This window comes from Myotis daubentonii, chromosome 1 (genome assembly GCF_963259705.1).
Source record: "Myotis daubentonii chromosome 1, mMyoDau2.1, whole genome shotgun sequence".
Taxonomy (NCBI): Eukaryota; Metazoa; Chordata; class Mammalia; order Chiroptera; family Vespertilionidae; genus Myotis; species Myotis daubentonii.
The window spans coordinates 1,520,766-1,547,433 of NC_081840.1; the positions used below are offsets into that span (position 1 = coordinate 1,520,766).

At 59.4% G+C, this 26,668-nt stretch overlaps 1 protein-coding gene across 6 annotated transcripts in view; it reads right to left on the minus strand.

The window, feature by feature from the left end:
- Positions 1-18,598: 18,598 nt before the first annotated feature.
- Positions 18,599-26,668, minus strand: part of RCOR1 (REST corepressor 1) — a 100,437-nt gene continuing 92,367 nt past the window's right edge. For 3 of the 6 annotated variants that reach the window (XM_059685864.1, XM_059685865.1, XM_059685863.1), the window contains 3 exons: positions 26,435-26,492; positions 25,741-25,970; positions 18,599-23,713 (listed from right to left, as the gene is read on the minus strand). In XM_059685864.1, coding sequence (XP_059541847.1) covers positions 23,672-23,713; positions 25,741-25,970; positions 26,435-26,492 — 330 coding nt within the window. In that variant the 3' untranslated portion in view covers positions 18,599-23,671. The remainder of the gene's footprint in view (positions 23,714-25,740; positions 25,971-26,434; positions 26,493-26,668) is intronic. The other 3 variants (XR_009451459.1, XR_009451454.1, XM_059685866.1) reach the window with 3 other exon arrangements.

The following is a 26,668-nucleotide window of genomic DNA, read 5'->3' on the forward strand; positions in this document are numbered from 1 at the left end:
CAAGGGTCCAGCTGCCACTGGGTTGTCAAAAGACCTGAAATGCTAATAATGCAATAAAAGCTCTGACATTTGCCCAGAAAAACAAGACAGCCGAAACGTACACCTCCAAATACCTTTTGCAGTTAGGCAAATCCCAGTAGCATCATTTAGCTACATGCATCTAAGTTAAGATCCTTCCAAAAGCTGGAATTCTCCCTAAGCCATTCCTTGCTACCCGCTGCCCACCAGGCCTTACTAGCACCTGCCTTTGCTCCTCACCACTCTGCCCAGCAGGGCCCCCATCCTTCCTGACACCCATGCCCTCACTACCCCCCTACCATCCCCTTGTTCTCCCGACCACCCCCGTGCTGCCCCCCACATGCCTGCCATTCCCTGCCACTCACCCCATTCCTCCCCATCTTTCTTCCGCCACCCATTCCCCCCCCCCCACCCCGCATTCCCCACGCATATGAAGTGTGTCCCTCTCCCACCACTGCTCGGCCCCAGGCCCAGCTGTCAGGCCAAGGCTGAAGAGTGGGCAGCCTGGGGGGCCGGGAACGGAAGCCAGCACCTGTAACTGCATCTGACCCCAGAGCTCAGACCCAGGGGCCAGCTCCTTCCTGGCCCTCCCCGCTCTCCGGGTCCCTGAGAAACTCCAGCTCCTCTTGCAGCCACACTCCCAGAGCAGGGACCTGCTGCCACCGCACACATTTCGGTTCCAGAGTTTCCATCGGAGAAGACAGACCTGTGACAGACCTCCCCCTCCCCCTCCCCCTGTGCAGGGGAACCACGGAGGCACCCCACGTCCTGGGAGTCCCCTCCTGGATTCCACAGTAGGAGGGAGGTTCGGGGGCCGAAGGGCCTGCCGGACGACCAGGATCAGGGTCTGGCTGAGGCCTGAGCTCCTGGTGCGCCAGGCATGTGCAGAGGCTCCGGTGGAAAGAGAAATGAGGCCAATGGGCTGAGCAGACACGCGCACACACAACGTGACGGAGTGTCGGGGTGGCACGGAGGACCCGCGGTGTGGACTGTGCCCCAAGTCCTCAGGAAGCCCCCTTGTCTGTGTTCCTCATGACGACAGGGAGGCGGACATTGTCTAAAATCAGCATGCGATCTCCAGGACTGCACAACAAATGCGGCCAAAACCGAGTGGCTGGCTCAGACAGCCACGTCATCTCATTACCTCTCAAGGCTTCTGCGGGCCAGGGTCCGGGGAGGGGCGGGCCGAGGAGGACTGTCTGGATGGGGAAAGAGGGACTTCCTCCGAGGTCTGGTCCTTGGCCCTCTGACCCTCTGCCATGCTCCTCACAGACCTCAGAGCCATCAACCAAGACTGTTCCCTGCACAGCCAGAGATCCCCACCCACACAGAGCCCTATGGCTCAATGGGGAGTGCTGGGGCTCCTGGCGGTTCTGGGGGCAAAAGGGAACCAGCCCTGAGGGTCACAGGGTCATCTTTCCAAGTTCCCACGTCTTCAGAGCCGAGGAGCTCTGTCGGCAGGTTTGGGAATGCCGAGCTGCCCCTTGCAAAGCATTTTGGGGTCTCTTGGATAAAGATTTCAGTATTAAACATTAAGATTTTGCGATGATTAAATTCTCGCCAGGCATGAGGAAAGAGCTGTAACTACATTTCAGTGTAGCATTTGAAAGGATTTAGTGATTTTCCATTAAATTTTTTTTTTTTTAAATGTCAAGGGTACAGATCTTTATTCGAGGACTCGGCCTATGGCAGGTTTCAGATTTAAAAAGACCCAGCCCAGAGATGGACTTGTGAGACCAAGACCGGGGGTTGAAAATCTACAATTCAAACGTTATGAAGCTGTTACGTCATCAATTGGTTAAAAAAATCATCTCCGTGGAAAATTTTGTAAGCTTTCCATGCATAATCAACTAAAATGAACCCTGTAAGAGCTTGCTTTCTGAATAAAATGATCAAGCTCAGATCAAAGGCATTGCTGAGGGGTCCGATCCCATTACAGAAAACCGAAATGAAGGCCCCGGGTTATGCTGTGGGGGGAGACTGGCCAGACCTTGCTTCCCCCCCTTCCTAGCCCGCCTCTGTCTCTCTCCCCCCCCCCCACCCTGCCTCGCGGCCAAGAAAGCATGTGGAGGTGCAGTCTTCAATTTTATGGAGCCATGGGTTCATTGTAAATATTTATTAGCTATTTAGTAGGTACAATTAAATTTCTGGCTGAGCTTTGCCTGGCTATTTCATTAGAATTCGCTAAGGCCCACTTTCAAGTCTAAGTGGGTACCATAGAGTAGAGCGGTGTAGACATTAAAGTGCAATGAGCCCGACCGGCGTGGCTCAGTGGTTGAACGTTGGCCTATGAACCTGGAGGTCACGGTTTGATTCCCGGATTGTGGGCTCGGTCCTCAGTGAGGAGGTAACCAATCAATGATTCTCTCTCATCATTGATGTTTCTCCCTCCCTCCCTCTCCCTTCCTCTCTGAAATCAATAAAAAGATATTTTTAAAAATAAAGTGCAAATGAAGAATTGGTGCTGATTACAGCAGGTGGGCAGCGACTTCCTGTCCGTGAGAAGCAAAGGGCCTGGTCTGAGAGCCAATATCCTGGCAGAGGCCCGTGTCCCGTGCCTTTCATGCCCTCTGCGCGTGGGCGCCATCATCTCTCCCCAGCACAGTCAGAGAAACGGTGGGCTCCTTCCCCAGGAAGGAAGTGGGCAGGCAGGAGCCCCTTGGGGCTGTGCATCAACCCCAGCGCCCCGGCTGAGACCCGCCCAGAGAAGACCTCCGGCCAAAGTCACCAGACAGCACAGCAGGGCCCTCACCCTCTGCTCCTGCTCCTGCTCCTGCTCCAGAGCCGCCGCTAACCCCACTCCCCACCCCCTACATATGTGCTTTCACCTGGTAAAAAGGGCCCTGGCCCGGAGATCCTGCTCCCGGGTGTCCCCCCCCCCCCAGAGGAATGAACACACTTGTGCATGCGAACACCTGTACATGCGTGTTCATGGCTGCCTTGGTCATGCAGCCGCAGGTGGGAACCAACCCGCTTTCCTTCATCGGCTCAGCGGAGAAATGCGGTAAGGGCTCTCCTTCAACGAACACCACGTGGCAGTGAGGGAACCGAGCACTGGCCCCGCCACCGCGCGAGGACCCTGCAATCACCACATGCGTGGAGGCCCACACAGGGACGCATTGCAGAGGGAAGCATTGCATTGCATGGGGACGCATTGCACGGGGACGCATTGCACGGGAACACATTGCATTGCACAGGGACGCACTGCACGGGAACACATTGCATTGCACAGGGACGCACTGCACGGGAACACATTGCATTGCACAGGGACGCACTGCACGGGAACACATTGCATTGCACAGGGACGCACTGCACGGGAACACATTGCATTGCACAGGGACGCACTGCACGGGAACACATTGCATTGCACAGGGACGCACTGCACGGGAACACATTGCATTGCACGGGGACGCACTGCACGGGAACACATTGCATTGCACAGGGACACACTGCACGGGGACGCTTTGCACTGCACAGGGACGCCCCGCGGGCCCGCAGTGTGAGTGCTCAGAACCACAAGCCCGGAGAGAGCACTGTGGTTGCTGGGCTGGAGGGCAGGACGGGTTGGCCACCAGCGGCGTGTGGTTTCTTCCGGGGTCAGGAGCTTGTTCTAAAGCTGGTTGTGGTGACGGTTGCACAACCGTGAGCGCACCAGCCACCGCTGGACTGCACACTGTAACGTGGCGGGTGCGGACGGCACTCGGCTTCCAAAAGGCTTCCACGGCGGGCGAAGGGGACACCTAGCTCTGGGGGAACCCCAGCCCCTCCCGGCCATGGGGCTCCCCTCGAGCTCCCGAGCAGGTGCGGGACTCAGCAGCCGCCCCAGGAGCCCCCTGGGTTCCCAGAGCAGCTCCTTGGTCCGCGGGGTTCCGGGCCAGGGCCCCCGCCCCGAGGTGGCACCGTGCGCAGGCCCCTCGAGGCGGGTGGACAGGCAGCGAGGCCTCCGCTCCCCCGCTCCCCCAGCTGGCCGCTCCGACACGGGTGGGTGGGGGCCTTGGCCGCACTCGGACATGGTGGGTGGGAACGCCTTCTCCCAGCTCCTAGAACGTTCTAGAAAGCCTTCCCCTCCCACAGGCAGAGCACAGCGACGTCTGAGGTTTGGCCACAAGTTAGAAGTGGCTTTTAAAAAAGAATGACACAAAATGAAATAAAATAATACATTACATTCAGTTAAAATAGAAAAGAAGCGGCTTTTAGGACAGCCTGGGGCCACAGAGGGCAGCCGCCCCGTCCAGTTTCCCAGGGCCCAAGCCCAGCCCGTGCGCCTCAGGGGGCACTCTGATTGGCTGAGCCAATGGTCCCCTAGCCCATGATTGGCTGAGCCCTGCGCACGCGGCCCAGGCCTAGCCAATGCCCTGTGAGAGGCTGGCTGCGGGGGTTCTGGGGGAGGTTCCTCAGGGGCGACGGCGGCCTCCCTCGGCAGGTGCGGGGTGGGCTGTGCCCGGGGCCCGGGCCCCAGGCTCCCGGCAGCTGCCTCGCCGCAATGCGGACGCTCCACAGCGGCCTGGTCCGTCCGGAGCGGCCCTTCTTGGGGAAGGCCACGCGCTTCCCTTCTCCTCAAGCCCGTGGTCACGCCGGGAGGTGTCTGACGTCAGCATAGGGGGGCGGGGGGCACGTTTCCAAGCCGGTTTCTGGCTCAGCCGCTGGGTTGTTTTCTACTGGACACACTCCTTCCCCAGCCCGGACACCTCCTCCCAGGAGGCCTGCGCAGAGCGTGTGTCCATCCCGGGCCACGGTGCGCCCCGACACCTCCTCCCCAGCAGGCCTGTGCAGAGCGTGTGTCCATCCCGGGCCACGGTGCGCCCCGACACCTCCTCCCCAGCAGGCCTGCGCAGAGCGTGTGTCCATCCCGGGCCACGGTGCGCCCCGACACCTCCTCCCCAGCAGGCCTGCGCAGAGCGTGTGTCCATCCCTGGCCACGGTGCGCCCCGGCACCTCCCCCCCAGGAGGCCTGCGCAGAGCGTGTGTCCATCCCGGGCCACGGTGCGCCCCGACACCTCCCCCCCAGCAGGCCTGCGCAGAGCGTGTGTCCATCCCTGGCCACGGTGCGCCCCGGCACCTCCTCCCAGGAGGCCTGCGCAGAGCGTGTGTCCATCCCTGGCCACGGTGCGCCCCGACACCTCCTCCCAGGAGGCCTGCGCAGAGCGTGTGTCCATCCCGGGTCGGTGCGCCCCGGCACCTCCCCCCCAGGAGGCCTGCGCAGAGCGTGTGTCCATCCCGGGTCGGTGCGCCTGCCCCAGGACCAGCCACTGCAGGGAAGACGGCACTGGCTGGTAGGCACCCCGCCATTCACTTGGATTCCCCTTTGTGAACCTTATCCTTGATGCCAAGAAGAGAAGATGTCAGGACCCACCGACCCGCTGCTCAGAGGTTCTCCGCAGGGGTCTGAGCCAGGGCCACAGCCTTGCAGATGGTCCCTCGGGGAGGAGCTGCAGGGAGAAGGCTGGGGCTCCCCTGCGGAGACTGCAGTCTGGCAGACTCTGGCCTGCCCAGGACGATAGGAGGCTGGGGGCGGGTTCCACCTCTGCCTCGGTTTCTCCATGGTCAGTGGACAGGTCCACGGGATTTCCACATCCCTCCTATCTCAGATGGGCCATGATCCAGCGGTGATGGTGGCGGGAGAAACCAAGGGCCACTACTCCCTCTTCTGGGGCATTCATTCATTCAGTCGTACATTCATTCATTCAGTTCCTACAGTTCCACCTCTGGGGCAGGGCAGGAGGGGTCCTTAGGCAGTGAACCCGAGATGGGCTGGGGCAAAAAGACGCCAGGGGTCATGCGCTCAGGACACCGAAGGGCAACAGGGACCCTCCGCGGTCATCGCTAGCTGTGATGGGCTCAGGAGCAGATCTGAATCCTCTCCGTGGGCTCCAGGCAGAGGCCGCTGAGGGAGGGTGGGCGTATGCTTGCTCCTGTGCAGGAGGGAACTCCAGGCAGAGTGAGGACCGAGGCAGCCAGGCGGAGCGGGCAGGGCGGTGAGCCACCGTAGGACGGCGACGCGAGGGGCTGAGCAGGGGCCAGAGCTCCAGCGCACAGGTGGCCTTGGGCTCTGTCACCCGTGGATTTAATGACCAGCTGGACATGCAGGAGGGAGAAGGCGCAGTGCATGCTGGGGCCTCGAGGCTCTGGCTCTGGGGCCAGGGTGGGAGGTGCCAGGAGAGGGGGTCTGGGGAGAAAGGACTGTGCTGAGCTTGGACCTGTGCAGTGGGGAGACCCAAGAACGATGTGGGGGTGCAGGTGGTGGAGCTCAGGGGTGGGGGCCATGGGGGCGAGGACAGGGAACCCGCAGAGGAGGGCCCACAGGCCCCCGCCAGGTGTCCTTCCCAGCAGGAAGCAGGGTTGTGGCTGGAGACCTGCGTCCTCGGACCCTGAGCTCCCCCTCAATTGCCATGAGCCTGAGCACCTCGGAGGAGGAAGGAGCCGATCAGGGGAGCGGAAATAAGGCCTCGGGGATGTACAGAGGACAGGCGTCGCTTACTTTGGGGTCATCGAAGTAACTCAAACACCCTCTCCCCTGAGGGGCCGAAAGCCCCGATTTCCCAGTGGGGTCAACTGCAGCAAGAGTGGGGTTCAGGTGGCTTGGCAGACAGCTCCCAGGTTTCCTCAGAGGCCGCGTTGGTTCTGGCCGTTGGTTCCACCTCTGCCTCAGTTTCCCCATCATCAATCGTCACTATCAGAATTGCTTTCTCCCACAGTCTCACCCAGGGGGCAGCCCTAGCCCTGGAGCTTGAGGCCCCAGATGGGAAAATGAGGCCTCATTTTCACTCACTCAGGCCCCAAGTTCCTGGTCCCCCAAACCCGCCACCTCACCCAGCTCCCCATAGGGCTTATAGGACTGAACCGCTGAGGGCTGTCATGAACGCTCAGTTTATAAAGATCTCATTTCTCTGAAAATGTCTCATGACGTTTTCTCTTAAATAATTAAAACTAAATGCCACCGATCAAAATAAATGAAAAGGCGTGTTAGGCTCTGTGGTGTCCTCGAGTGACTTCCAGGGGCCACGCGCTCTTTCCCATGGGGTCCCCGGAGGCACCGGCCTGCAGGTCCCGAGATCTCAAAGTCCACTTCTCCTCCTCTCAGGCCGCTGTTGGGCACAGGGACACTGGCCAAGTTCCAGACCTTCCCAATATACCGCTGTCCTGAAGACACGCAGGCCAAAAAGATCATGCGACATCAGATGTGACACCAATTGGCCAACCCCAAAATAAGGGTTTATCTGTATCCCGAGAACGCGACCTTATCTATACTTAGTTGTGGAATTCCACATGCCGGGCGCCGGTGAGCTCATCACCCCCAAAAGCCAGAACTTGGAGCAGGGCTCAGCCCTCCAGACACTGGGCCTCCCAGTGGGTCCCTGCGTGGCCATTGCTCTCTCGTGACAAGAGTGGAGATGTCCTGTGGGGCGAGGCTGCCTGCTGGGGTCCAACCCCAGCGGGTCCAGGGGTCCCCAAAGGTGTGGACGGAGTCGGCGAAGAAGGAATGACACGGAGACAGCGTTCAGTTGATCAGCAACCTAGCCAGGATCTCTAGCCAGGATCTCCAGAGAGGTTCTGCTTCGGATCTCCAGCGAGGTTCTGTAGCCATGTTCCCTCGCTAGGTTCTCCAGCCAGGTTCTGTCCAGGCTCTCCAGTCAGGTTCAGTGTCCAGGTTCCAGTCAGGTTCTCCTGCCAATCTCTGTAGTCAGGTTCGATCCAGGATCCCTTGCCATGTTCTCCCGCTAGGCTCTGTCTCTAGGCTCCGAGGCCAGTCCCTCTCCAGGATCCTCCGGCATGGTCTCTCCAGCAAAGTTCTTCTGTCTCTAGGCTCCGTGTAGGTTCTGTCTTCTTGATTCTGTTCTAAGTTCTGAGTCTTTCTGTCTTGTTACAACTGTATTTATACCAGTTGATTTAATCCTATCAATCTCTATTACAAAGGTTAGGGCGTTTCTTATCTCCATTCCAGGGAGAAAAGATTATGTAGTTTAAGCATGATTGTTCGTAGTTAAAGGGATTAATTACCCGCCTGGCACTTAGTTGAGGGGTTTTATTCCCTCCCTAACTTCAGGGGAAAATCCCTACCTGGTGACCTTGGTTAAAACACAGCGCCAAGAAGGTGAGCAAACATATTAAGAACCGTATGCCATATATGCCAGGTCCCTTGAAACAGCAAGGATGGACCGGCTCCCGGCAGCTGCCGTGACAGACAACAGGACGGAAGGCAGGCTGAGCAAACTGACCGATTCAGTGTCCTTCCCACGAGATCTGGGCCAGGTGTGCCTCCTCCCACTCACTCCACGGGCTGGTCCCGAACCTCCCTCGCAAGAGCCTCGTTTGCGCTCTGCGTGGGGCGGGGCTCGGCCTGGGTGCTGTTCAGCTACATGGGCTGCTGTCCTACTGGGTGCCAGGCAGGGCGCCAGGCGGGCCTAGTGTTGGGCTTTTGGCGAATCTCACTGGCCCAGCTCTCCCCGCCGTCGGGAGGTGGAGGTGGCCTGGGGCTCCGTCCTCACTCCTGCGTGGTGGCCACTGCCTGGTCCCCGGTGTCAGAGACCGGGTCCCGGCTCCCTGAGCTGGCAGGCGGCTCCCTGGGGCCCGTCCGTGGCTCCTGCAGCACACTTGCTGTGGATGAAACGTGAAGGATTTTGTTGACCTTTAACTCTGTGGGGCGTTTTGTAGGAACAAACCTTGTCACCATCACCACCTTCTCTGGGTGTCCCTGCCCTGCACCCCGTCTTCTGCCCAGCCACGGCGGACAGTGCTGTGTCAGGCCCACGCCAGCCAAGGGTCGCCCAGCCCCAGGCTCACGGGCTCCTCTGAAGGAAGGCCGCAGCCTCACCCGCGGAAGGAGTGGGTGTCATCACCCCCAGGGGCGGCCCGCGACCAGCTGGAGCTGTCTCTGGATGAGCACCCCCTCCTGATGGGCTGTCCTGAGGTGCAGGCGAGGTGATTTCCAGGCCCCCCATCCCCACCCAGGACTGAACTGCTGGCCGCCGGCCTGATCGCCAGATGACCTGCCCGCGCCCAGCTCCTGCTCAGCCTCTGCTTCCGGGCACTTGGACGGGCCATGACCTCAGTGGACTCCAACTTCCTCACCTGGAAAGGGGACCAGGAGACAGGCCACAGGGTGTGCCGGGAGGTTGGAGGACGGAACGCAGAGCCTGGTCGTGACCGTGAACGCTGCGGAGGGACACGGGCAGAAACGCGAAAGGCCGATGGCGTCTTCCGCCGTGGCTCCCGCGCGTGCCCCTCGTGGGCTGCTGGCAGCAGTGCTGGTGGTCGGCTGGTTATGATTTGTTGGTCCTGGGCTTGCCCAGCGCCCACCCCGCTCCCTGCTGCTTTCTGGTGAATTCAAGCAAAGCCCAGAATGTTCTGCCAGTGCCTCGCGGCCACGGGACAAGGGACAGGCCGAGGCCCTGCCCCACCTGCTCTGAAACCACACAGAACCCCCAGCCGGAAAGAGCCGGGGCGGCGGGGAAGCGGAGCAAGCGACGGGGGCCCAGCACGCAGACGCCCCTGCGGCGTTGGGGACAGGCTGAGGGGGCCACCCCGAGTGCTGCTCCTCCCCTGGGACCAGCGCCTTCACAGGCTGCTGGGCCGTCCCAGTCAATGGTGAAACGCTGAGGCATTAACTCGTTAAGAAACGTGCGACACAGGTGACAGCAAGAGCTGCCCCACCCGGCCAGTGGGGCTCAGTGGTGGAGCGTCGACCTATGACCCAGGAGGCCAGGGTTCATTCCTGGTCGGGGCCCAGGCCCAGGTTGTGGGCTAGATCCCCAGTGTGGGGCGTGCAGGAGGCAGCCGACCCATGACTCTCTCTCACCATAGCTGTTTGCATCTCTCTCCCCCTCCCTTCCTCTCTGAATCAATAAAAAGATAGGGGACGGCTCCTCCTGCCTGCTGACAGCTGGGCCCGCGTGGAGTGGCCGGGGGTGGCAGAGAGGGGACACACGTGGCCTCTCTTTGTTGCACTGATTCTGGGGTTAGGGCTGTCGCCTGGGCAGCCCCAAGTGTGGCCTCACACAGATGGGCTGGGCCGGACGCCAGCTCTGGGAGGATCTGCTGACACGGGGCGGGGGAGCGGGGCGGGGGGAGCGGGGCAGGGGAGCAAGCCCAGTACAGGGGCAGGCCCTGCAGCGCCCTGGATTGGCTGGAGCAGGTCTGGGTCTCTGCGTGCGCTGTGTGGCGTGGCCTTTCCAGGTGCAGCCTCCTGGCCACGCTCTGGGCCCCGTGAGTCTGACCCCGCAGGGCGATGGGAACGGGGTGCTGCTGGGCCCGGCACCGGCGGCCCACAGAGGGCCTGTCCCTGCGGCCGATAGCTCCAGGGCAGGGGCGGGAGCAGGGGAAGGTGGCCGTGAGCCAGGCCACGTGAGTGGGCGGGTGTGGGGTGAGCCCTGGGAAGTGACATGGTCCGCGGGCTAAAAAGGTCTGGTCACCAAAATACAGCAGTGGCGCCGGCGGCGGGGTGGGAGGCTGGGCGCGCTCTTGGACGTCGATATCATGGATTCAAAATATCACAGCCCGGGAGGACGGAGGCCACGCCCTGTGCCTTCCTCTGCTTTCTATGAGCCGTGGGAGCGGCAGGCTCCTGGGCCCAGGTCCGAGCACCGCAGCACCCTTCCTGGGACTGGGTGCTGCTGGGCAGCTGGGCTGTGGCTGAGCCAGGCAGTCACTGGGGGCGCAGGCTTCGGGGTGCAGAACCCCACGTGCCCCTGCAGAGCTGACGTGGGGTTGAGAGTGGGAGCACAGCCCAGCCCGTCGCCAGGCTGCTGTCTGCTCCCCAGTGTCAACATCCCTGGGGCCACGGGGGGCCCTGCATCGGCACAGCCCGCTGACCGCAGGCGGCAGGCAGGCCAGCAGGGTGGGCGCTCCCCGGACGGCGCGGGGCGGAGACAGGCTGGCCAGTGGAGGAGGGAGAGGACGTGGGGGAGAGGTGCACCCCCCGCCCTGGGACGCCCCGCTCGCTCTGGCCGGGCCTGGCATCACCACGGGGAGTGATATTTTGAACTCATGAGCTCCCCTCGCTCTGGCATCCTCACAGCCTGCCGGGCTGGTGCCAGCGGGCACCCTTGGCCCAGGGAGACCTCTGTCCCCACAGCCCACGCCTCTGCTCAGGCTGGACAGCGCTGGCCTCGCAAACCCTCTGCACCTTGGCGGCCCTGCCCAAGGCCTTCTGGGGGACCCTGCGCTCCCCCGAACCCTGCGGGCCGAGGAATGGTCAAGAGCTCCTTCCCCAGGGACCCGGCCCCAGGTCCCTGTCACCTGCGCCCTCCTGCCGAGCACAGGAAGCCCTAATGGCTGCGGCGGGTGCCCAGCAGCCTCGTGGGACCCGTTCTCCCTCTCTGTCCTGCCCAGGTCTCCTGGCCATCTCCCCACCCTTCACCCCCCCATCCTCCCATCCCCCCCCACAGGATACAGGAGGGCATGGCAGGGCCGGCTCTGCCACCTCAGAGCCTTATTAAAAACTGTGCCCCAGGCAGCCTGGGAATGGGGTGGGATGGGCATCTCCAACCAAAACCATGCTTGGCAGAGGGGCCCTGACCTGCCCCAGGGCTTCCTGAGCCAACCGGGAGGGGCCCCAGAGCTGCCCCCACCTGGACACAGACACGTGAGGTGACGCTCAAGGTCACCATTGCTCAGAGAAATGCAAATTAAAACCACAGCGAGGTATCACCTCATACCTGTTAGCATAGCCGCCATCAATAATCAACCAACAACAAGCGTGGGTGAGGATGTGGAGAAAAGGGAACCCTCGTGCACCGTTGGTGGGAATCTAGATTGGTGTAGCCACGGTGGACAGCAGTAAGGAGGGTCCTCAAAAAGGTAAAAACGCCCCATCCAGCTAGCTCAGCGGGTTATAGTGTCGTCCTGATATGCCAAGGTTGTGGGTTTGATCCCTGGTCAGGGCACATACAAGAAGCAACCAATGAATGCATACATCACTGGGACAACAAATCAATGCTTCTCTCTCTCTAGAAAAATAATAAATTAAAAAGAAAAAAATTAAAAATGGAACTGCCTTATGACCCGGCGATTCCACTTCTGGGTACTTATCTGAAGAAAGCCAGCACACTGATTTGGAAAGATACGTGTGCCCCCACCTTCATCACAGTGTTATTTACAATAGTCAAGCTATGGAAGCAACCCAACTCTCAACAATAGACAAGTGGATAAAGCACATACACACAATGGAACCTGAGCCCCAGAAAAGAACAAAACCTTAGCATTTGTGACAGCGTGGAGGGGCCGGGAGGGCACACTAGGTCCTCGGGTTACGTCAGAGGTCCGAGCCTACGGTGTGACGTAACGCAATTTTCGCCGTAAGTCGGAACCCACCTACGTCAGCACCTACGTCACTCACATGGAGCACAGACACAGCAGTAATGAAGTGAAACAGTAAAAAACAAATTTAAAAGGAAGATACAATTCCTGACCTTTACTTGTGGTAAACATTAAGCACATATGTACATACCTCGAAATGATGGAACATTTTTTAAAAAAAATAAATGGGAGATGGCGACGTAACCACGAAGCGACGTACGTACATGGAGTCCGACGTAACCCAAGGGCTGCCTGTATTGTGCTAAGTGAAATAAGTCACACAGAGAAAGACAAATACCATATGATTTCGCTCATGTGTGGGATCTAAAGAGCAAAACAAACAAAACAGACTCACAGATACAAAGAGCAAACTGATGGCTGCCAGATGGCAGGGATGTTGGAGGACTGGCTGAAAAAGGTGAAGGGATTAAGAAGTGCAAATTGGTGGTTGCAAAATAGTCATGGGATGTAAAGTACAGCACAGGGAACACAGTCAATTATATTGTAACCAGAGGCCTGGTGCATGAATTTGTGCACCTGTGGGGTCCCTCGGCCTGGCCTGCGGGATTGGGCCAAAACCAGCTCTCCGACATCCCCTGAGGGGTCCCAGATTGTGAGAGGGCGGATCTCAGGTGACACACCCAGGAATCAGGCTCCCTCCTCTCTGTTTCTGGGTGCATCACCTGAGAACCGCAGCTGCCAAGTCACCGCAGCTTGGCAGCTCCTGCATTGAGCGTCTGCCCCCTGGTGGTCATTGTGCGTCATAGCTACCGATCAGACGATCAAACGGTCGGATAGTCGCTTCGGCTTTTATAGAGAGATGGAATGTCAAAAAAAAATAATTAAAAAGAAAAGAAAAAACCTTCTTCGTTGACATGAGTGGTTTCTGTCCTCTGTCTGGATCTTGGAGACACATCTAGTCTTTGACCCACATGCTCACCACTTGCATTGCCGTCCATCTACCCATTCATCTTAGATGCCAGCTAGAGCCGCCCCTTCAACATCACCAACTCGCTCTCACATTTCTCAGCATGAAGATCTGCTTAGGGAAAATTCTCTCGGTTCTTGTTGATAGAAAATCTCTTTACTTGGCCTTCATTTTGAAGATTTTGCTGGATATAGAGTTCTTGTTTGACAGTTTTTAATTTCAGCATTTTGATGTTCCGAAGTTTTCTGTCCTCTATTGTTTCTGCTGCGAAGTCGGTTGATCGTGTCATTGTCCCTCTGTGTAACCTGTTTTTCTCTCACTTCCAAGATTTCCGAAGATGTTCCCATTCCCGTTGGCTTCCAGGGTTGGCTATGGGGATCCTAGGACTGGTTTCCATCGTTTCCATCTGGCTTCAGGCTCACTGAGGCTCTTGGATCTAGAGTTTACATGGCTCACACGTTTGGGGTGGTTTCTGCCTTATCTCTTCAGAGGTGTGTCCTGTCCCTTTCTCCGTTTCCTCCTTCTGAGACCATCACATGTGCGTGGCTGCTTCATGTGGTCCCACACGGCTCTGAGGCCCTGTTCATCCCTCCTCTTTGTTCTCTCCATTTTTTGGATTAATTTCTATTGCTCTGTCTTGAAGTTCACCAATTCTTCTGGTACCTCTAATCTGCTATTCAAACCATCTAAACACACACACACACAATTTTCCATTTTAGTTTTCATACTGTTCAGCTCTAGAAATTCCATTTAACAACTTTTTAAAAAAATCTCTTGAGCTTCCTTATCTGTTCACTCATTAAAATAATTATCCCTTAATTATTGATACATATTTATAATATGATTTGAAGTGATTGCTAAGTTCAGCATCATGGTCCACTTGGCGCCAATTTCTGTTTTTTCCTGATTCTACATTTTTCTGCTTCTTTGCATGTTGATTAATTTTTGGTTGAAAATCAGACATTGTAGATAACACAGACGTTGTAGTGATTCTGGATTCTGTTGTGTTCTCGTGATGGTTACTTTGTTGTTATTGCTTTGGAGCGCAGGTAACTGGCCTGTATTCAAACTACAAATTCTGTCTCACCCCACAGTTGCAGCAGCTGAACGTGCTCAGTCCCGTCAGCGTCCAGCAGCAGCTGGGGCGGGGTGCACTCCCTCTGCCTGTATAGTTGGGCAGTCAGTCAAGGATTTCAGGAAAGTTTTTGTTTTTTTAAAATATATTTTATTGATTTTTTCACAGAGAGGAAGGGAGAGGGATAGAGAGCTAGAAACATCGATGAGAGAGAAACATCGATGAGCTGCCTCCTGCACAGCCCCCACTGGGGACGGAGCCTGCAACCCAGGCATGTGCCCTGATCAGGAATTGAACTGTGACTTCGTGGCTCATAGGTCAAAGCTCAGCCCCTGAGCCACGCCAGCAGGGCGGGTTTCAGTAAGTTTGCAGCGAGGTTATTCTCCGTGGTTCCCTTGCTTCTCAAATTCCCTTTAAGTTCACAGCTTCTCTGCCAGCGTCAGGTTAGATAGTTGACCCTGAACAACACGGGAGTAAGGGGCACCCACCCACCACTCATGCAGCTGAAACTCCACATATAACTTTTTGGGGTCTTTTTGTCTTTTTAAATAATGTTTTTATTAATTTTTAGAGGGAGAGGGAGAAGGGAGAGAGATAGAAACACCAATGAGAGAGAAACATTGATCGGCTGCCTCCTCCACGCCCCCTACTGGTTTAAGCCCACAACCCAGCATGTGCCCTGACCAGGAATCGAACCATGGCCTCTTGGTTCATAGGTCGATGCTCAATGCTCAACCACTGAGCCGCACGTCCGGGCAGGCTGGCTCTTTTCAGTACATGCACTCACTGGACGGAAGGAGACAGGAAGCCACGAGCTGAGTCCCGCGTGGGCGTGGTCACTCCGTCTCCGTGTCTGGCCGACCGGCCGGGGGGGAAGTGGGGGTCTGCTCACATGTGCTGCCCTGGCCGAGGACCTACCGAGCGCAGCCTGTTGGGGGGAGGGTTTGGCTACGGTGGCTCAAAGTGACCCCAGGGCGCAGGACCAGGACCAGGACCCGTGGGTCAGTGGATAGACCCTGTGCGGTTGGATTGGCCTCGGCTGTGGCCCGGTGAGCCCTGCAGAGCTGCGTGGGAAGGGGCTCAGTCCCGCGCCCCACGTGAGAGCCGTGACACCTGCCTGAGGCTGCAAGGCCGATCGCTCGGGTGAGCTGCTGTGTCCACAGCGTCCTTCCCTCGAGTCTGCAGGACAGGGCTGGGCTGCGCTCTCCACAGGCCGTTCATCCGGGGACCCGTGACTTGTCTCCTACCCCTTCCCACAGCCACGGCTCCTCCAGCCCCGCCTGAGGTCAGCAAAGGCCAGGCCCCTCTCCCCCCACCCCCACCCCGCACAGGAAAGCGCAGGGCTCCCTCTTATCTGTCACCTCACCTCCCTAGGTCACATGGCCTCTGAGCCCTGCACCCCAGTCCTTTTCTTCCTCGCGGCCTCAGCAGCCCTGGCAGGCGCCCAGGAGGCTGGAGCGCCCCCCTATCCCAGGCCCCCCATTGCGCGCACACAGAGGGACCCGCCCCAGACCCCCCACTGCGCACACACACAGAGGGACCCGTCCCAGGCCCCCCACTGCGCGCACACAGAGGGACCCGTCCCAGACCCCCCACTGCGCGCCCACACAGAGGGACCCGTCCCAGGCCCCCCACTGCGCGCCCACACAGAGGGACCCGTCCCAGACCCCCCACTGCGCGCCCACACAGAGGGACCCGTCCCAGGCCCCCCACTGCGCGCACACAGAGGGACCCGTCCCAGACCCCCCACTGCGCGCGCACACAGAGGGACCCGTCCCAGACCCCCCACTGCGCGCGCACACAGAGGGACCCGTCCCAGACCCCCCACTGCGCGCACACAGAGGGACCCATCCCAGACCCCCCACTGCGCGCACACAGAGGGACCCGTCCCAGACCCCCCACTGCGCGCCCACAGAGGGACCCGTCCCAGGCCCCCCACTGCGCGCACACAGAGGGACCCATCCCAGAACCCCCACTGCGCGCACACACAGAGGGACCCGTCCCAGATCCCCCACTGCGCGCGCACACAGAGGGACCCGTCCCAGACCCCCCACTGCGCGCACACAGAGGGACTCGTCCCAGACCCCCCACTGCGCACACACAGAGGGACCCGTCCCAGACCCCCCACTGCGCACACACAGAGGGACCCGTCCCAGACCCCCCACTGACACAGAGGGACCCGTCCCAGACCCCCCACTGTGCACACACAGAGGGACCCGTCCCAGACCCCCCACTGCGCACACACAGAGGGACCCGTCCCAGACCCGCCACTGCGCGCGCACACAGAGGGACCCGTCCCAGACCCCCCACTGCGCGCACACAGAGGGACCCGTCCCAGACCCCCCACTGCGCACACACACAGAGGGACCCGTCCCAGACCCCCACTGCGCGCACACAGAGGGACCCGTCCCAGACCCGCCACTGCGCGCGCACACAGAGGGACCCGTCCCAGACCCCCCACTGCGCGCGCACAGAGAGGGACCCGTCCCAGACCCCCCACTGCGCGCGCACAGAGAGGGACCCGTCCCAGACCCCCCACTGCGCGCACACAGAGGGACCCGTCCCAGACCCCCCACTGCGCGCCCACACAGAGGGACCCGTCCCAGGCCCCCCACTGCGCGCCCACAGAGGGACCCGTCCCAGACCCCCCACTGCGCGCCCACACAGAGGGACCCGTCCCAGGCCCCCCACTGCGCGCACACAGAGGGACCCGTCCCAGACCCCCCACTGCGCGCGCACACAGAGGGACCCGTCCCAGACCCCCCACTGCGCGCGCACACAGAGGGACCCGTCCCAGACCCCCCACTGCGCGCACACAGAGGGACCCATCCCAGACCCCCCACTGCGCGCACACAGAGGGACCCGTCCCAGACCCCCCACTGCGCGCCCACAGAGGGACCCGTCCCAGGCCCCCCACTGCGCGCACACAGAGGGACCCATCCCAGAACCCCCACTGCGCGCACACACAGAGGGACCCGTCCCAGATCCCCCACTGCGCGCGCACACAGAGGGACCCGTCCCAGACCCCCCACTGCGCGCACACAGAGGGACTCGTCCCAGACCCCCCACTGCGCACACACAGAGGGAACCGTCCCAGACCCCCCACTGCGCACACACAGAGGGACCCGTCCCAGACCCCCCACTGACACAGAGGGACCCGTCCCAGACCCCCCACTGTGCACACACAGAGGGACCCGTCCCAGACCCCCCACTGCGCACACACAGAGGGACCCGTCCCAGACCCGCCACTGCGCGCGCACACAGAGGGACCCGTCCCAGACCCCCCACTGCGCGCACACAGAGGGACCCGTCCCAGACCCCCCACTGCGCACACACACAGAGGGACCCGTCCCAGACCCCCACTGCGCGCACACAGAGGGACCCGTCCCAGACCCGCCACTGCGCGCGCACACAGAGGGACCCGTCCCAGACCCCCCACTGCGCGCGCACAGAGAGGGACCCGTCCCAGACCCCCCACTGCGCGCGCACAGAGAGGGACCCGTCCCAGACCCCCCACTGCGCGCACACAGAGGGACCCGTCCCAGACCCCCCACTGCGCGCACACAGAGGGACCCGTCCCAGACCCCCCACTGCGCGCACACAGAGGGACCCGTCCCAGACCCCCCACTGAGCACACACACAGAGGGACCCGTCCCAGGCCCCCCACTGCGCGCACACAGAGGGGCCCGTCCCAGGCCCCCCACTGCACACACACACAGAGGGACCCGTCCCAGGCCCCCCACTGCGCGCACAGAGGGACCCGATGTGTATGTTCAATGCTGTTAGGGCAACAAGGACGGGAGTCAGGTTTTGACTAGTTATCTGACCAAAACTACACCCATCTGAGAAGGGGACGGAGACGGGGGGGCTGGGGGTGCTGCCGCAGGGCCCTCCCATCACCCGAGGCGCTGGGCTGAGCCGTCCGCTCTGGGCCACCAGAGGCCTCTTGGGGCCACAGTCCAGCGTCGGGGCGAGGAAGCCTGGTCACGGCGGAAAGGGAAGACGCCGCCGACAGGCTAACCCCCCTCCCTTCAGCATGGAGCCCTCAGTCCTTGCCGGCTGTCCTGCCGGCACCTCAGTGTGATCCCAACCGTGAGGTCACTGCGCTCGAAAAGGAGGTGGTTCCGGGAGAGCTGAGCTAGAGGCAACACAGAGCCCTCCCCGGCCCCCAGGGCGCGCGTACACACTGAGCACCCCAGGGCCAAGGCGGGGGGGGGGGGCGGGGCGGGGTACTGCTCTGATGGAGGGGGTGCAGAAAATTGTTTCATATTTTATTACATCAATGGCTTGAAAATTTTTATTTAACTTCAGCAAATATTGGGAATAGAAAAATGAACTCTGCAGAATCGCACAAATAAATTTTCCCGATCTCCACTAACAAATGTTACCCTCCAACGGCTAAGCAATGACCATGCTATGAACAGTCACCATAACCATGAGTACTGAGATAGAAAACAGGCGGAGACAGTCAAATATTCCTCACACAGCAGAGTACAACTTCTTTTCTTTAAAATCCCCAGGCGGGCTTCATCACTTGAAAAGATATACAGCAATTCGACGATCGTGTCAAACTTAGCTTTGCACATCTTTTAAAGTCCTGAAGTTTTTAGCAACTTACAAAGTACTCCGCCGAGCTGGGCCTGTGCGGGCTGTCGGCTCCGGAGGGGCCTGTGCACACCGGTGGCTGGGAGCACGGACGGGACGTCGGCTCCGGGAGGGGCCTGTGCACACCGGTGGCTGGGAGCACGGACGGGACGTCGGCTCCGGGAGGGGCCTGTGCACACCGGTGGCTGGGAGCACGGACGGGACGTCGGCTCCGGGAGGGGCCTGTGCACACCGGTGGCTGGGAGCACCGACGGGGCATCCGCTGAGCAGGCGGCTGTGCTTCAGCTGGTGAGGAAAGGCGGGCGCAGGCGCAGGGGTGCCCACTGCTGGGCCTCGCAGGCCTCGGCTTGAGGCAAAGCTGCACATGATTAAAAGCTGGGGTCTGGGCTTTAGGAGTGCCTGGGGGCGGGGGTAGAGGTGGGGCAGCCGGCAAGCAGACGGTGGGGTGAGGAGAAGTGGGGGCTCTGCCCTTTCCGAGGAAGGAGGGAACCACGTTCCCAACTCCAGAACCCCTGGGCCCTGCAGTCTGCCCAGGCCGGTGCCGGGGAGCCAGCGCGGATCACTCAGCCTTGAGGCCCTAGACCCGCTGCCACGACCTGCTTCCTCCAGGACTGAGCGCGGACACCCCCAAGTGTCAGAAGACGCGGTCCTGATGGCGCCCAGCCGCGTGCACTGGCCCGGGTCTCCCAGTCCAGCGCGTCTCCGGACCGGGCTGCGCGGAGGGCGGTGAAGCGTGCCCTGGAGGGGAACGAGGGAACCGTGTTTGCGTGGACAGACATCCTCTGGGAAGACAAGAGCGGAGGTAAAACGTAACGTCGTGGTCCAGAGGCGTGGGTATCATTCCCAGAACAGTGCGAGGCATCTGTAATCACATTTATTCCGGGGATGAAAAACTGGAATTTTATATTGTTGCATAGTTTGACATTTTTTGGGTAAGATAAGGGAACTATTAGGGGTTTCAAAGACCAACCTTTTGGCTCATGACGATAAAAGCCAAGTCCGTGTGAAGGGTGCATGAGCGGTTGATGGGGTCCAATGAGGCGCCACCACCGAGGAAGGAGCCCCAGCCCCTTCTCATTCCGGAAACAAGACGCTGGTGAGCGGAGCAGAGCCCAGGGGACGGGTCTGGCTGGTGGGGAGGGAAGCCAGTGAAGCAGCCAAGGGCGCTCTCTGCTCTGGGCGGGTGGCTCCGCTTGGGCGGAGGGTGGTGCTACGCTCCATATGGAGCCGGTAAAAGGACAAGAAGCCTTCAGGACTCGCGAGGCGGACGGTGGAACCACCACTGAAATCGCTGCTCTCCGTCATCCTACAATGAACCTGAAACAAGACCTCTACGCCTTTTTGGCCAAAGGGCCCAAACCATGAAGAACACAGTTGGTGGCAATGCCGTTACCTGCAAAGCAGAGGAAAGACCCTCTGGCACATGGCTCGGTGGCTTGAAAACGAACTCATCGATGGCGTAACGGTAATAACTTAAGAAAGTGTCATGTTTAGTTGTGGAATACAGGTTTAGAGCTATTTTATAAATTTGGGATTCAGATATGAATATAAATAAAATAATGCATAAGAACAGAACAAAAGCTTGACTCCTGGGTCCTAGGGTTCAGCAAGAGGAAGGCGGCTCCACCTCCTGTGCCCGGCAGGTCCGGCCAGTGGGACGCACTGGTGGCTTATTTTTGGTGCACGGTTATACCAACAGTACAACTGATATTCAGAAAGACAAAAATAGGGGGGAGTAGGAATTTAAAGTGACAATGAGCACACTTACAGGCGCGTGATATTTGAGGAAACCTTATACACGCAGGAAACGCTTACTTTGTCCTGCAGAGTCAAGTTGTAAACCAATTGTGTTTTCCTACTCATGTTCTGATTAGAGGTTTGTGAGCATCAAAGGGTCTTACAGGTTAAAAACTACCAAAGCATTTCACGGGACTGGCATCTGGGTGGCACACACAGCGAGCCCGCTCAGCGGTGCCGCCCGACCTCGGCTCCTGGCCGCGCTCACCAGTCCCAGAGGCGGCAGCTCCCTGGGTAAGAGCTACATTACAGAACTGATCACTGTTTCAAACCAGCCAGCACGACATTCAAGTAACAAGGTGTTTCAATGGAGAAGTGAGAAAAACTTTACCTAACACTTTACACAGCTACATAAAATTAAATAAAACAAACTTTTAATGCATATGTAATACAATTTATATCTTTTAGGATTTCTAAACTAAAACTATCATTTGTTTCAATGGTACTATATTTTGCACAATAACTTATACTTAGGAGAAATCTTCCACAAAAATAGATATAATTATGACATTCACATTGATACTCTTTAAGACAAAGCTGAGGGAACACGGTCCCTGACCTCCCACCCCACGCACACCTGTGATGCACCGAAGTCTTGATATGTTTAAAAGGGTCTTCCTGTCGGTAAGACCAGTCACTCGCTGTCAGCCAAGTGGTTTCTTGCATTTACATCATTGCAAAGACAGTGTAAGAACAGCTGAGCACACAGTGCTCTCTTAGGTGTGACACGGGCGGAAGCAGCCAGGCCAAGACGACGTCTCTTCCTTCTGGCCAATGGAAACCACGGCCCCTTTTCCTTGGAGACAGAGCCCATGTCAGCTGTGGTGCCGCGGGAAGACTAGTGCGGTGGTGCCGAAGCAGGTGAAGACCAAAGAGCACGTGGTGCTGAGCAAGCCGAGACCTGGCCCTGCCTCGCTGCAGGACGGGCACCGAGCTCCCTGCGGCCAGGGACCAGTTCCCAAGGAACACAGCCTGGGCCAAGGGGAGGACAACCTGCTGGCAAAGGCAGAGCCCCTGCAGGAGGCCCCTGCTGCCTCAGGGAGGAACGAGGCCGGGGAGGCAGGAGGCCGGGAAGAGGGAGGCCAGGGAGGAAGGAGGCCGGGAGGAAGGAGGCCAGGGAGGAAGGAGGCCGGGGAGGAAGGAGACCATGAGAAGCAGCAAGGAGCCTAAAGCCCCTGCCCCGGCTGTGTCCCTTACTGCGATGTGCAAAAGTATGACCCCTCCCCATGGTCCCCTGCGCTTGCAATGGCACAGCAGGCTTGCGATGCAGAGAAAACCAAGCGTGGGTGGTTCCTAGTGTTATCTCGCCCCCTGCCCAGGCAGGACCGTGGCTGGACTGCCCTCTGCCTCCAGACTGCCCTCACCTGCGTGGATTCCCAGTGCAGGGACAGAGGCGGCGAGCTCAGAACGTCCCATCTTACTGCCCCTTCCGAACGACCTTTGTCCAGGTTCCTTTAAACAAAAGGTCCAATTCCAAACAAGCTATGATTCTAGCTGACCCTCTTCCTAAAATCAGCTGACTTAAAAAAGGCAAGGTGCTTGCGTCAAAACACATCCAATTTTAATTGCATATTTCAAATTCTTAAGAATTGCTTCCGCGCCTTAAAGCCTCGCACTTCTCTTTTTTGGTATTGAAAGCAGGAAAGTGTTCACCTGGCGGGACGACCACAGGCAGCTCCTGCAGCGGCTCGGCCGCCAGGCTCCCCACAGCCCGCAGCGGCTCCGGGTGGCAGGGCGGCAGCGATGCTGGGAGCCTCAGGACGCTCATTAGAAGTTTCACTTGCTCCCAGGCCACCCAGAGGCAGTGCACCCACTGCGGCTGTGTGCTCTCCGTGGGCTCCTCAGCACCGGCCACCTGCTCCCGCCTCGCTCTGTGCTACGCTGTCGGAAAGGGCGGGGCCGTGTGGCCTCATCGGGGCCTGAGGACCAAGGGGTGTGGAGTGACAAGGAGAAGCCAGGCTGCCCAGGAGGAGGGGAGCAACGTGCACTTTCAGAAACCCTCCCGGCTACTCTGTTCCCGTGTGGACTGCCTGCCCCTGCAGGCCGGCGGCGGCTCTCTCACACCGGTGGTGTCATCTTTGGCAAGCAATGGACGTGAAAGAGCTACGACGCTGAAGCAGAAACGGGACTGAGAATGCGCGGCCCGAGGAGAAGGCACCAAGTCCAAGTGTACAAGCACCAGTGCAGGGCACGGACCAAATCTCCTGGAGCTGGCTGGGGGGAGCCGGGAAAAGAGGGCGGCATCCGTCCCGGGGCTGCGATGCTGAGAGCTGAAGGCAGAGGATGGAGTCCACGTTCCTTTTAAGCTACGTGTCCAAAGAGAGCTGCTGCAAACCAGCTTTCTACCAGCCGGGAAGGCAGAAGGAGAGGTCAACGCCAACTAGATTCATCAGCCATCATTGCACCTGCTCCGGGGAACAGGATCGAATCGGGGCGTTTGGCACAATGAAGGGGACAGTGCAGTCTGCACACACGGTGACATCCAGAAACATGATCTCAGGTGGGGGCCTCCGAACGGAACCGGAGACCCCCCAGAAGGCCAACAGGTCCAGTTGCTGAGAACGACATGATGCACAGAGGAGCGATCCAGGCCATGCAGGAAGAGGCATGCCTTCCAGTCGGCCACCTGCTCGGAAGCTGCGGACGGATGGGGAGAGCTGCCATGGGGGCCCGGAGCTCTGCCTGGGGAAGCGGCCCCAGGGCCAGGGCGCCGTGCAGCCACGAGATCCCAGCACGTAGACCGCGCGAGATGCACGGAGCTCTCCGGGAAGTGGCGCCAACATGGAGGAACGAGCAAAGAATTAAGGCAGATGTAGCACAGGACCGGAAGTGTTGCTGTTTTTGGTAATAGCTGCTTGTCCACAGATGTGAGCAGATGGCTAGGTGAAGCCTTGTCATACCTGATGTCCGGGAACACAGACGCCCATACCATGTGCGGAAGCTGCCTGCGTTTCTCAGGAGGCAGATGCATATCTGACGTCAAGAACAGAAGCAGCCTGAGGAAAGGAGAACAAAAGAATCAGCCTGGCTGGCGTGGTTCAGTGGCTGAATGTTGACCTTTGAACTAGGACAGTGGTCGGCAAACTCATTAGTCAACTGAGCCAAATATCAACAGTACAACGATTGAAATTTCTTTTGAGAGCCAAATTTTTTAAACTTAAACTATATAGGTAAGTACATTGTTATTAACTTAATTAGGGTCCTCCTAAAGCTTAGGAAGAGCCACACTCAAGGGGCCAAAGAGCCGCATGTGGCTCGGGAGCCGCAGTTTGCCGACTACAGAACTAGGAGGTCACAGTTCAATTCCCAGTCAGGGCACAGGCCCAGCTTGCGGGCTCCACCCCCAGTGAAGGGCATGCAGGAGGCAGCCAGTTGATGATTCCCTCTCATCGTTGATATTTCTATCCCTCTCTCCCTCTCCTTCTCTGAAATCAATAAAAAAATATTTTTTTAAAATAAAAGAACAAAGAGCACGAAACTATGCAAATGGCTTGTTCTGGTGTCCTGCAAGGAGAGAGGTGGACCTGCTGGCTGCCCTGTACACAGCGGGCACAGCAGAGCTCCTGGGGCGGGCCCGGGAAGTGGCTGCACAGCGTGGCCCCTGCAGCCAGATGCCCGGCTCAGAGCCTGGCTCCGCCACTTTCCAGCTGCCTCCTAACAGGATACACACAGGCACAGAGCCCGCCACACAGGACAAACAGAAGCCGGCCAGGGCAGCGAGCGCGTGCTCGGCGAGGGTAGCGGCTGGAGGCTGCCAGGCTCCTGCTGGGACAGGACACCTACGACCCTGCAGATGGCAGGACCCGCTTTCACCGCTGCCCCAGCATTTCTCCACTCTCCGCTCCGTTTTCAAGCCGGATGCCCACCCCAAACCTCCAACCTAAAGGTCCCTTGTAGGCCCTGCTCCCCTCATGGTGTCTTGCTGCCAGGAAACAACAGTTACGCATCCAGAAGCTGCACATGCGCCCGTTCAGGGCGCTCAGGTCACGGGAGGGCTGGGCGTCCATCTCGAGCCTTCTCCGAGCGACACAGAGCCCCACCGCCGTTCCAGCGCTCGCCCTGCCCTTTCTGACACGCCAGCCCCGGGCCCACCGCTGGCTCCTCAGCGAATCCTGGATCTCAGCAGCCCAGACCCGGGGCTTCCCACCTTCTGTCTGCAGGGCAAGTGCACGGAAGAAAGCTCTCTCTCTCGCGCATGTCCTGTCCCCAGGAAGCCTCCTGAGTGGAGTCCAGGACCTCAGGAAGCGAATGTGTGCTGCGAGGCAACCGGCACGGGACGAAATCACGGCCACAGACGGAGAGGCCTTCACGCCGCTCGGAGGCTGCTGGGAGCCAGGGCTGCACGACTGGCCGGACCCTCGCATCGGCCACACTTCCTACAGGGCCTCTCAGTCTAACCAGCGGGCCAGGCAGCATGCGCTGCCCACACGCCCGGACACCGCCCCCCTCGGGCGGGAGCCTCCGGCTGCTCCCCGCTTTCAGAGGAGAGCACAGCAGCAGGAAACGGGCAGCGCGGCATGCCCATGGCTGTGGGAGGCTCTGAGGAGAAAGTGACTTTGCTGGTAAAGCCCAGCCAATCGGGAAGTGACCGGCGCAGTGAACAACGCCAATGAGAAGTGATGGCGACGACCGGGCATCACTGCCTGGCCACCACCCTGGCCGTCCGCCAACCGCTCCAGAGCTGCCCCCGTGGACGCAGTGAGCCCCGCCCCGCGGCCGCGCAGGACGCACAGTGAGGCGGCGGCGGCACCGCTCGGGGCTGCGCTCCGCTCCACGCAGAGCTCTTCCCCTGCTTAAGGAGAAGCTGGGGGTGTGGGATCGTCTGTGGCGGGAACCACGGTCAAATGAGGAATTTGTCCAGGGATTCAAACGTAAGGAACACCCAGGGACAAACACCTGAGTGAACTCCACACACAGATCATGCCTGTACAGGCTAAAGCCAAGTTACTGGCTGCTGAGACCAGGAACCTGGCCCTGGTGCGTGGGGACGTCGGCAGCGGGGCCGGCGGGAAGGGGGGCTCACCTCCTCCTCCTCCTCGGGGACCTTGAGAGCACTGTCCGGGGACTTGACGGGCTTCTGGCCGCTGGGCCCATTGGTCTCTTCCTTCCCATGCTCCGCCTCCCATTCTTGTAAAACTTCGTCTATGTTGAAGCGGCGTCGATAATTTACGAAAAAGTTTTTCACTTGTACCACCGATTTGTTCCCAATCACATCCGAGATGGCCTGGAAGTCCCGGCCGTACTTCCTGATGGCTGGAGAGAACGCGTGTTTCAACACAGAGAACCGAGGAGAACCCACGCTGAGGCCTTCCTGCATCCAGACGAGGAAACCCACAGGCTTCACCCCGGGCCTACCCGTCCCAGACCAGAGGGGGTGGCCTAGCCACACCCAGACAGCTGACCCGAGGCCAGGGCAACCCTGCCAGCAGACGCCCCGTGAACACTGGCCACCCAGCAATGACTGTGGGTGTGGACACTCCGCCCCCATCCTCTAGGGTCCCGGGACTACAACACCCCGACCTTAAACCCCAACACTCAGTCTGCTAAAATGAACTTCTCACACCTGTACCACTGACACCTCCACTCTAGCTTTAAGCTTGTGATGTGGCTGAAAGTGGCCCCCCGGAGTCTGCTTCCACGCGAGCAGTGCGCTGGGCATGGGGCGTGGGGGAGCTCACCAGTCTCTCCTGAAAGCTCTCTAGAAGAAGAAGCCATACCTTGCACGGCGAGCAGCTGCTCCTCTGTGGTCCAGCGCGCGTTGCACTTCTGAATGACCTGGACACCCAAACGCGTCATGTCAGCACGCCCACCACCCACCCTTAGGAGCCACCCACCCTTTCTCAGGCCAGGGCTCACGCCGGCTCGGCTTATGAAGCCATCACATCTTTCCCCAAGAGGGTGAGAGGTGCACACTGGGGACAGAGCGCAGGGTGTGGCCTCTGTGATGACGC